The sequence below is a fragment of the Battus philenor genome, unplaced genomic scaffold, assembly GCF_028537555.1.
Source record: "Battus philenor isolate CCGP_79_NKW_IND1 unplaced genomic scaffold, ilBatPhil1.0.hap1 SCAF_27, whole genome shotgun sequence".
In the NCBI taxonomy this organism is placed as follows: domain Eukaryota; kingdom Metazoa; phylum Arthropoda; class Insecta; order Lepidoptera; family Papilionidae; genus Battus; species Battus philenor.
In genome coordinates, this window is record NW_027181690.1 from 4,287,397 (window position 1) to 4,300,072 (window position 12,676).

Here is a 12,676-nt window from a genome sequence, read left to right on the forward strand (position 1 = left end):
AGTTACTCTGTGTGTGTGGCTCTGCCCACTGCGACTTTAATTTGTCATTCCACTGGCCAATGTACACTTTGGTTCATAAAGACTTATGGGCTGGTTTTGTCGCCTCTGTTAATTATCAGTTTCTGGGAATTTAAAGAGGAAGGGTGCTACACCTAGTTTAATTACTATGCTTACTCTTTTAGTACATAGATTTTTCAATCATAGGACAATAAAATTGCTCTTCTGATATAATCTCATAAGGACCTGTAAGTTAACTAAATCTTGTGTGATCAGTGCTGCGAAGCTTATATTTAGCAGTGGACGTTCTGCGACTGAAGCGACGATGATGAAGAAATACAAAGATAAATTGCATACGCAATTTACATTCGTAAATGATGTAAATATTTACAAAAGACGTCACTTTAAATATTACGCCATTCACTAAACTTTGACACACATATAGAAGTAGATCGAGAACAAAATAAGTTTATCAAAATATTTGTCATGACCCGATTGATCCCGTTCCAAAACGTTATAAACGCAGAACGACTGATGATCGCGTGAATATGTCACTAGTTCAGTTTTTATGGAGACGATACATTCAAGAGTGAAATAAGTCATTAAAGATTTTTATCGGTATGGATCCATATTGCTTGTTTATCGACATTAAAGATTCTGCTTTTTATTTCTGCTTCTGTTTTTTTTTATTTATCAACATTGGAAGATTGGCTTGGGAGGGTAGAGCGCGGAAGATTTTAACTTAAACCTTCTGTTTCCTTCTTCTTCTGGGTTGTTACAACACATGTCGATTATTAAAATTAATAAACGATCGGGTAAGACCAAAGGAATGCAAAAATATTAAAGAATAGAAAAACAAGTACCAAAAGTGAATTACAGTAAATAAGTTGTAGAATATAACAAGATGTAAGATACAAAAGTCAAAATACAAAACTAGGAAACAATAATTTGATAAATAATCTGTGATACTTAGGAAATGGAGAAGAAGGATGAAACGCGATGGTTGAATGATGTTTACGGAGTGAAAAATTTTATGATGGATGAAAGAAAGAAAAATCATAAAAGGTACTGTGGAGGAAGAAAGAAGTCAAAAGTTAATAAAAAATTTATCTGAAAAATTATTAACCGAAATTGTATCGTCCCACAGGTGAATAGAAAAAAAAAACACAAGCCGATTTCAAATATTATCGATTAGGGAGGCCATCAAGTTCTGAGATCGCTTAGGTGGGTGTGTTAGTGAAGGGACTTCGACTTGTATTGTCATATAATACTCGTTTAGCATTCAGAGTCAAGATCGCACGAGGAGTCCGGACCTCGATTTGGTTGGTTGTTATTGTCTGATTAACATTATTAGCTTCGAAAAGCATTAGCGCTAGTAGAGGTAGCAAAACAAACTTCAGCAACGCTTCTATTTAGGATGATCACTAAAAGATATGCAAATTACGACGGTATGAACAGTATAAATAAATAAAACATTTGCATAACGCTAACTGATACATACACTTTAACATTGCAATGTTGTCAATTTAATTGATTTGAAACATTGCGTTTATTCTATTTTTATAGATATATAATATTTGCCAATTAGAAGTGTTGGCTTCTCCGGGTTCGCGGTGCAGTGCTGAAGACACAACGAAAACGTCATTTTTGTGACTGCGCTTGAGATCTCCTCGTAAGGTTTTGGAGAGGACCACAGATCGACAAGTGCAGTAGGGTGTCCATTCACACGGTAGACAGTCGACCTTGTTCAGGTCGTCGGACGACATTGGATGCAAGCTTATACCGTATTCTTTTGGAAATTTATGGGCATATGTCCAGCAGTGGAGCTGCAGCTGAAATGGTAATGATGCTAACATAACAGAACGCCACGGTGCATAGTACATACATTTTAAAATTATGAAATCACGTACAATTATAATTAAGGCCATCGATGACTATCGGATTGTACTAACGAAATTACATGATAACGTGGTATCTACATAGTATTAATTGATAGACAATCATAGAATGTTTTAACAAGGCTACTGACTAGCTTTAATAACAGCTAAGGTGATTATAGAAATGACTAGATATTCTTAAATAATTATTTTTTGGCTTAGATTTTTTTACATACATCCTTTTTTAATCGGATATTTGTTAACAACGCCATCTAGTAGACAAACGAAGACGAAAAAACCTAAACCAAAACCTTCACCGTTCTGTGTATTGAAATGAAGATTATTAGGAAATTACCATACAGTTAGTATATGTATTTTAAATATACAGTTTAGCGATATCGACTTTGTCAATACATTTTTTGACATTTTGACAATTTTTTATATTCTTGTAATTCTTCAATATATGTATATTCGATAAGAAATATAAGTGCGTAACGTTTCTTTCTACCGACAAGGATAAAGATATAATTATAATCATTTAAATATGTAGAAATTAAGGGTAGGAAGATTTAAATGCTTTTGAATAATCCTCATCATTATTATCCCATTGCTGAGACACGATCCTTCATTCCACATGTGCCTTCCACATGTGCACACTGCCCGTCTGCTCACCTGCTCACTTTTGGATGAAAACTAAACTTAAGTGCGCAAACTTGCGAAAGAAGGCAGCCTTCGTTCCCAGCCTCTATCCGTCATCAAGCAACCGGAGTAAAAAGTCATTGTCAAATAAAATGACACTGTAAAGCTGGAACCGGCCCTCACATACACGAATCCGTGCAGTTGGGCTGTGAATCCACTGTTATTAACAAGTTATCCGGTCAACCTGACGTAAGTAGCAGCACGAGCCGAGGTTTCGTGGGAACCCACGAGCTATGCTATTTTAATAGATTTTTTGACCTGTTGAACCTGTGGAATCGACTGATGCTACCTGGGTAGCAGTGTAAGCTAAGTAAAATAAACAATATGGTCAGTACATTGTCAGTTCAGTATTCCGATTTTAAAAACAATATCGACAATTTGTAGTACACTTCCAAATTTTGATTAAAGTTAAAATCAAGAAATAAATGAAAACAGTTTTCAAAAAATACTTCATTATTTGAATATGCCATAGACAATGCAGTACGGCGGCGGTGGTGAATCAAAACAGGGGTCAGAACAATAGCGCGTTTCTCCCATCAATGCGCGCTTCTCGCCACATATTTTTTAAATATGGACGCTGAATATAAAAACTGAACAATCATTTATAATTGGCTATTACTTTAAAACAATCAGCGTGTACGCCCGCGGCACTACAAAGGGCTGTAAAGTCAAAACATATTTCAAACAATTCGTTAAAGTTTTTTACCTTTTTAAAATATCTATAATGAGAAAATGTTAAATTTAAAAATTACTAAATGACGTCATGCACTAAATGGTTCACCTCATAGTTTTACAGCAATTTTGATTCAGGAGAAGGTATTAAATACGAGAATTTAATTAAAACAAACATTTATGGTTGACATTAAAAAGAAATTGACAGATTGTCTATATTAACTAGACAGATGCATTGATATTTGCAATATTACGTCAAAACGTGTAATTTGTTAGTCATAGTCATCATGTCAGTCGGTAGTCACTCTATCAGGTATAGGCATGCACTGCAGATAGTCATAATAACCAATAGCGACGTTATGCGATCTCAACTACGTCATTGGTGCACCCATTGATCTGCTGCCATCTGTACCACGTCTACCGGCTCGTGGTCATCGGGCTTCAAGCTATTCGGTAATATTACAACGCTACATGTAATTTTTTGCTCCTTTGTATCTTTATTTTAGTAATTCATCAAACGTTAAAGTCTGGTTTTTTGTTGTATTGAACGTTGTTATTGGAAATGTTACTGAACTAATAATTTCAATATATATATTGACCTGTTGCTTAAAGTGCTATAAACTTTTCATTTAAAAATCAATAATATAGTCACATATTGTAGTATAGTTCGAATATACAGGTGATTTGTGATTTGTTATAGCTTTAACATAGTGAATGTTTACCTTATTTACTGTTAATTAATGCTATATACACCTTATCTAAAAATGAAAGGATTTAAAAATATTAAATAACATACATTACCTAAAATACATTATTATTTATTTGTGTCTCTGCAGTTTGTATTGTCAGAAGTCATTGGACTGTCGCCTTCCAATAGAAAAAAATAATGTTAACATATTTCAGAGTGATGACATTATACAGGTTGATCAGAAATGGGTGTAAAAGTTGACAAATGTAAAACACACCAGACTGACATCTTAATGTTTGAAAAATGCATCTGATATATTTAATTTAAAATTAGTTCAACATATTTTACGTATTCGTTATACATATATAAATTTATAACAAACATTGGCAACAGATGAAAGTTATTTATTTAGATTTGATACGGCGGTAGAACCTAATGTGTGAAATATACAAGGCGGTGTGAATGATAATCCAACAATTTGTTTTTTTTTTTTATGGATACATATTTGTTTTGCTATTGATATACGTTTATTAAGCAAAGGTTGTAAGTGGGTCTTCATGGCACTATCAAGCAGTAGTATTCAAACATTGCAGTAATAAGGAAAAGTATAATAATATGAACAATTGTTTCAGCCCATAGACGCCTTCTGCAAGACAAAGGATTCCCCCAAAGATATGTATAGGGGATATAGCACAATCGCCTCGCTCGGCAGGCGGGTTAGCGATCGCAGTGTGGTGTTATGGTACGTAAAAAATGCTGCTGCCCATCCTCTGGAAACTTGCTTGTGAGCAGTGACAATCCTATGATCGTAAGTTCAGCCCACGTTCGAACGAGAGCGGTCTGGAGAGGCCCGTGTCGCTCCCGACCGCTGAGTAGATAACACACTATACCTCATTCACTACACTGTACACCTACACAGGTATAGTCACTCTTCGTGCGTGTGTCTTCGATGTAACTGGGATACGATCACCCAGCGTAAATATTTAGTCCGCGGACTCAATTTCGATGAAGCTGTACAAAGCCTAAATCGGCTAGCAGTATAAATTCAAACACATCAAACGCAATATGATTGTAAGTTTCAATCTTCTGTTAAATCTACGTCTGCTCAAAATTATCAATGGTACTGCTTAGTATTTAAATGACAAATCAAAAGCTTTTTTACTTCTGCTTATCTGCAATCAGTTTCAGACCATAACCAGATTTGTTCCATGTCTTATATCATGTTTAAATCGCTTCTCAATAGGAGGTACCTATCCCTCGTTCACCATCTGTCACCAAGTTTTTGTATGTTTCAGTCGTTATAGCTGATAGTTACTAATGCGGTAAATAGGTCGTTTGAATAATATTCTAGCCGCTATATTATTCCATATATTTAACTTATCTTTAACAGTTCTTATGAATGTGAAAAAAGTTAATAAAAGAGAAATAAGAACCCTGTTCTAAACAAATTAAGGCTACGAGAGGATCCCAATAGCTGGGTTATAAAAAAATAGTTCTTATCTTCAGTGCTTTGTGGATCCCTGTAATAAACCATAGCGCGCTTGACATTTCTTACGATACAATTTTGCAGCCATTAAATAATGTTAAGGTTGGAGGCACTAGCACTTCCGCAGTTGTTCACCATACATTCATATTGGTTTCAGAATGGTTTTATATATTAACAGTTTATTGTCCATTTAAAGATACTAATAATGATTGAATAATACTTATATTTGTCGACGAAATAGAAACAGGAGCGTTTTAAAAAGCATAGGCGATGTTAGTCTTGTCACTTATTGCAACTTGCAAGTTCGGAGATCTAACTAACCGTGTTTTGTGCCGACAGTGCCTCAGTATAGACGCCATCAATAACAAATATACGTCCAGCCTCAATAAATTATTTTGTAATTATCACGTGTTTAAAATATATGAAAACTAACCTATAAAAATTAATTTTCAAGAATAACGCGGTTTTATTGACAGCTCATAAAGAAAGTTATAGAGAAATTTTGCTTTATGGCATAAAAAGAAATGTAATTCATTCTATAATGATTAAAGAATTTTTGATTTGTAGTTAATCTCGAATTAGATTTATAAAGAACGATAAGTGCTGGCTATTACATCACTGCTTTTACTGCAAAATCTTAATGGATTTATTCTGTCGTGCACAATTCCCTGAATAGCCTTATATAGTTTCGCATCTCCTGTCTATTCATACTCTTATAAATAATAGTCTGTACCTATGAGAATAGATTATTCATTTACGAAGGTTATACTTGAATTACACAACCGATAGCTAAGAGGGTTTGCGCAGCTACTGCATTTGTCATATTAAGTCTAGTTGATATTATGGCTTCATAGTTTACTTCTCTCATTTATATAGTCCTTTCGTTCCTGGATTGCGGCTTAGTATGACGGCAACGGCGGAGATGAGGCGTGATTATGCAAGAATAGTCAAAAAGACCAGAGATTAATATTATATAGGAGTCTTAAGTCAATTAGGAAGACCTTTAAAGTTCAAGATTTTTATGTTGATAGATGAGCGCTGGTGTCTTAAGTTTCTGGAGTGGAGACCACGGATTGGCAAGCATAGCGTATGGCGTCCACCCACAAGGTCATCACTTCTTATCGCCGCTATTGGGGAAAGCCTATATCCAGTATTGTACTTCCTATGGCCGAATGTATAATGAATGTAACGTCAAGTACTATACACTTCAACACCGTGCCAAGGACATGAGTAAATTTTTTTCGTGACCGTATGTCAATGTTTACGTTATCGGCATTGTACCGTAAAGAATAAAATATGTATAAAAATGGTTAGAATTAGTAATCTCATCATGGCATCAAAAGGCAGGCGCTAGTGTTGGTAATTTTGTTTTAATTTAGTAAATAGATTAACAATATAATACAAAGAAAAGATATATACAATAAATGTACGGGTTTCCCATATATCAACGTCAAGATGACGTCTAGTGAAAGGATGACTAACCCTAGAGATATATTTTAAAAAAACACCTGACTTATCACCACGTTCCAGTTGACGTTGATTAATGGGACATGAACCTTACATATAAGATAGCTTTTTGGAAAGTCAACAAATGACACCAACCAATAGAATTGTAGCACAAACTTTTGATATAAAAAGACATTAAACGTTTATTGTTAACATATTTCCTTCATTGCACCTGAAAAAAATATGTTTTCATACTAATTTCTGAATTCTTTTTTCATTGCAGTTTTATTATCCGTCATTCAACAAAAGTTAGTAAAAAGCATTTTAACATATTTGTTTTAAAATTATTATCAGAAATTATCTTTTAAATTTGAATACATATATAGTAAAAAAAGGGATGTAGATAAATATGTAAGTAATAAACGAATAACTAGCATAAATGTTTTCAAATAATTCAGAACGATGAAATTAGTTGAAGTTATTTTTCAACGTGTTATTCAAACGGATTGGTGTCGCATGCGCGGTTGATTATTTAAGCACATGTTTCGTATAACGTGGAGTCAGCATTGGACGGCGATGTTTGTTGAATGTAGCGATTCCGTTGGAAGTTTTGTTTGAGTGTGCGGAACGTGGTAACAGAAGCGAGCGGTGGCAGAGTCAAATTACAAGCTACGCTTAAAAATTCAATACGCTGAAAGTCGAAATATGATTTCGAGAATTGGACTTCTGTACATTCAGCATATTGCTTTGTACACGTTTCACAAGACACTGACCTTAATAAAATTCTTAAAATTAAACAATTATTTATTTGTATTATCATATTCGTGTAATAATGTAAATTGCGTTATCTGAATAACTATTTGATATTATTTTAGTCGAAAAAAGCTCAGGAGTATAAAAGTACATTTTGTTATTAATCAACTATAAATGATATAACTGCGCATGTTTTCAGTGTTAAAAGATATAACAAAGTAATAAATCATAACTACCCAATGTTAGTTTTCTAAATCAGTAGTCTGTAAGAATGTTATTGGCAAGAAGTCATTATCGGTCGTAAGGCGAACTAATTATCTAAAGCTATCAGTATAACTCACCTCCTTATCTTAAGTTGTCGTGGAGCAGCGATAAAAGCGCCAGAGTCCCGAAAGCGTACGGTATTATCACAGAACAAACACTCGGCGGTGAGACTCAGGAACACATAATCGAGTTACGGCGATTTTTATTAGCAGAACGGTCGAAGCGTTTCAAAACATAAAACGCGTGATAAGCGTTTGTTGCTTTATAGCTGAAACGCGAGAGACGTCCGCACCGTGCAGCCGTTTGAGTAAGAATGCGCTCAGGCGAAGGCGCGCGAGTCGATTCGCCTTTACCAAGGAACTCATCGGTATATTCCGATGTACGGTGTGATTTGTTTCATAATATTCACTAGTTGCATTTTATGCTCAACTGAAATAAACAGCTCCTTCTCTTTTTATTTGACCGTAGTTTAATTTTTTTATGTTCTCATTACGCTTGATTGGCTTATTTCAGAAAAACGTATTATCCATGATAAAACACAGTCTTTCAAAAAGTCTTTCAAAACATATTTTATCATTGTTTAAATAAATTATAAATATTTCCACAAGTATATTTCTACCGTTCCAAGTCCACAAGCTTATCTGTCGGTGTATATTAATTTGGTAATTGCCGATATCGCGACGCTTCGAGTCCTAATTTGCTGGACGATAAGTGGAATAATTGAGAAACAATAAAAATTAGATTAATACGATCATTACATTAATTACTCGAAAGTACGTAAATGAATAATATCATCATTGCCTTTAATACTCAGATACACATTTATTTTAATGATAATTGTACGTTTTAATATAAAAGATGTTAGGATCTTTTTAATGAAATTTTATGTATTATATTTCTTTTTAGATCCATAGAAGCAAATATGACGTAGTTATATCGATATGTAAACGATATATTAGCCGCGGCGTCTCATGGTAAGGGCTCAGTTTAGTTAGGTCAGCACTTCGCTGAGGTCGTATCAAGTGGCATGGGGTTGCACACTTTTTGTCCACGTAGGAAAAAAACAATTGCGCATATAAAAACGAACAGCGGGACAACGAAGTCGTTTTCTTGGTAATTTTGGCCATTTGCCGATGTTTTTGTCAAAACGCATTAGTAGTTTGAAGTGTATTCGAACAATTTCATTTCTTTGCGTATGGTATTTCATCGACCCAGCTTCTGAATATCTGATTGGGTAAATAATTCTTGATTGACTTTTATTTAACGTTTTAAAGGTCATGTTATAATATATTAAATATCTTTTGAGAAAATTAGGTCTAACAATACTATGTATTAATTAATACGAGGTAATGAAAAACTTTATATGACCTGTCTCATGAAATTCTAGAAAGTTTCGCGAAGTAATGGAAGGTAATAGCCATTTATTGCAGAGCAGGAGTAGCTCCGCGGTAGAGGACTGAGACTTACGATTGGAGTTCGTGGATTCGATTTCTGGAATACAGTTTTATATAATACACACTTTGGGAATTAATAACATATGATTGCCACTGCTCACACAAAAAGTATCCAGAGAGGCAGCGCTATCTATGTAACATAATACCACACCGCAATCATGCCAAGCAGGATGGCAAGTGTGGCGATTGTGTTATATCTCTCCTAGATATCTTTGGGAGAGGTCTATTCCTTGAAACGACGTTGAACCATGTATTGTTTGCACTCTTAGGTCTTTCACTTCCTACCTACTCTTTCATTCCTTCCTACTTTTTCATTCCTTCCTACTCTTTCACTTCTTCCTACTCTTTCACTCTTTCACTCCTTCCTACTCTTTCACTTTCTTTCAAAGAAGAAGAAGAAGCGTATGGTTCTTGCGGAGAGCTGATATTTTGGTTTTAATATATTTTCCTTACATAATTTACACTTAATGTATTCCTTATGGGGTTCGAACCCGAATTTCACAAACTTAAGTCGCTTCGTTCGTAACCACTAAGCCACCTTCTAATGCTCGCTATAGTATTGACACAAAAGATACACTGAGCAGTATTAAGGCTTGCCTCTTGTGGTATGTATGCATTTCATAGTAAGTATAGTAATTTCACCAAATAGAAGACAGTGATACCTATTTTAGATAAATAAGATTATGCCTCTGTTAAAGAAATATTCAACTAACAAACTGTTAAGAGTTGCCTGATTTTATGGAGCCACCCAAACAAGTTGAAAAGAGCCACCCAAAGAACTTGATGGATTGTTACAGAAACCAGTGTACCGCGCCTTATTTATGTGTTAATAGACGAAGGGGATTATCGGTTGTTTCATTCCGAAAGTCCGCCGTCAATGTTTGCGGCGGCGGCGTTGAAGATCTCTTCTTCCTCGGTCTCCACCTCACCGTTATTTTTTGTGACGCGGCACAGCGTTTCCAGTAGCACTATGGCATTAGGTATATGCAACTGTTCCAGCCGAGGCTCCCAAGGTAGCCTACGAGCTTAGACATTATAATCGTGACATACATATATATATATATTTATATATATTATAGCATTAGGCTTATTTGTCTCATGTATTAATGTAACTCTTTTTAAACGCAAAATGTTATAATTGTATGCTGTAAATATAAAGTCATTTCTGATTCTAGTTTCTATGAAATTTACATAATTCCTCTTTTGGCATTTTTCTCTTGATGCACATAATCATTGAAGATTCAAAGTGAGAGAAATTACTTGTGTTTTTTGAATTATACATGAGCATAAATAAAAAATATACATATTGATGATTGTTTATGATGTTAATTTAAACCTTTAAATACCTTTTCGAGCAATTTCTGTTTATTAAATTTATACTACGAATCAGCCCACACTTTCGCTGCAAATTAATATTTATTAGCTTTGCAATTATCTCGTTATAATTAACATCCGAGTTCGTTTTTTTTTTACTTTTGCACAGAAATTGCCAAGTTGAATGAATAAAGTTTTGCTGCTATTATTTCAACAGGCGCTTAGTTTCTTGTGGTTTAATGTAAAACGTTACGAGCGCCTGTATAACCAGTATTGTGCTATTGCGGGCTTGTTCCACTTCGGTCAAATTCAGTATCTACAGGTAATATTACACCTTGTGATTTTTTTAATGTAAAATGAAGAAGATTTTTGTAGCAGTTAATGTGTCAGTCCATTATTATTTTCACGGTAAAAACAGTATCAGTATTTTACGAAAATAGTTTAATGAAGCTCAAACGGTAAACCACTATTACGATATACTCGTAATTTGCAAGTAGAATTGTTAGAGCGAATACGATATTATTCGCAGGAAAAATGTTCGATAGGTTTCGAGTCTGGGTATTACTTACTATTTTGTACTTATTTGTGAATAGAAAAAAGAACTATTGCAGTGAAGGAGTTAGTAGAAATGTACATATGAATAATATCATATTGTGACTTTACTGATGACGGTCATTATAAAATTTCGCACGAATAACATCGTAAAAGATATTACTCTCAAAAACGTTGAAAACTAATTTAAGTAAAAACTATTTTCCGAAAAAACTCAGATAATTACAATATACATGGATGCAGAAAAAATAGCTTTAATGTGGTATATTATCCTTTTAGGTTGAATATAGCGGTAGTTATTAAGGAAATTCGGTTTTTTGTTTCTCTTTGATATCTTGATTTTTGCGATTACCAGTTTATTCGGTGGGGGACGAGGATATTTAGTTCTTTTTTGAAAGTCAGTTTTTAAACAATTTTTTTATTATTTGAAGATATATCAAATAACATATGTATGAATGTATGTTCTACTATAACTGAAAAAAATGAGAAAAAAATTTTTTTGGCCCAATAATTATTCTATTTTGGATCCTCTCAAATACGTATCGCCTAGAAACAATATAGATGTTGAATTAGATGGCTTCTGGCATGATAGACTATCAGTAAATCTCCGAGTGAAGTATCGCATCATCTAATGAAACGTAGAAATAATGAAAATGTTGTGATTTTAGCCTATACTTTACGGTCATCTCTTCAAATGTTTAAATAAGGCAATGAATTTTTAAATTATTTTTACTACTCACCAAATCCCTGTCTCTAAAATTAGATCAATTGTTTCGGGCAGCTCCAGCCGGAAACCTGGAATCAAAAATAAAATGATATTATGGTTCATCATCATTTCAGCTAAGGGACGTCCGGGGGCATACATATGTATTTATAGATTAGATTATACTGTAGATTATGTCGGTTTTATTTTGTGATTTTTCTAGATTATTAATAATCACCAGACATTATTACATCATGAATCGGAATTCGTGATTATGAAAAATAATAAAAAATATCAACTCACCGTCCGCAATTATCCTCTGTATTATGCTGGCCATATCTTTCACTTCTGCTGTGTAGAAATTGTCTCCGGTGTATGGTGTTATTCCTAAATCTGTTTAAATAGCTAAGGATCTATATGGTATTATTACAATTGAGACTTATGTTAGAAATAATTAAAATTACACAGTAGAATGTTCTGGATGGAAGTCTACTTAAATATTATAAGCTAGCACCGATCAATCGAGCAATATGTCTATCTACATTTTCATTTTCTACGTCTTCACCCAGCGCTAACGTTTTTCGAAGTAGTAGTATTGATATTAGCCAGACAATAGCAACTAATCAAGCCGAGATTCTCCGCTCACGGGTGCCCTTATGTTGGAATGGTTAGCGGCTATTATCGACGAATGAGGCGAGGCCGAGGTTCCTTCCTGGGAGTCTTAAACAGTAGTCACTCCATCGAGAGTCCACCGAAGCAATCTAAGTACTC

At 34.2% G+C, this 12,676-nt stretch overlaps 1 protein-coding gene across 2 annotated transcripts in view; it reads right to left on the bottom strand.

Annotated features, from left to right (window-relative positions):
• The window catches only part of fus (fusilli), a 137,864-nt gene that overhangs the window by 28,072 nt on the left and 97,116 nt on the right, over positions 1 to 12,676 (bottom strand). For both annotated transcript variants that reach the window (XM_068768952.1, XM_068768951.1), the window contains exons 5-6: positions 12,209 to 12,298; positions 11,943 to 11,997 (exon numbers count right to left, since the gene is read on the bottom strand). In XM_068768952.1, the coding sequence (XP_068625053.1) occupies positions 11,943 to 11,997; positions 12,209 to 12,298 (145 nt within the window). The remainder of the gene's footprint in view (positions 1 to 11,942; positions 11,998 to 12,208; positions 12,299 to 12,676) is intronic.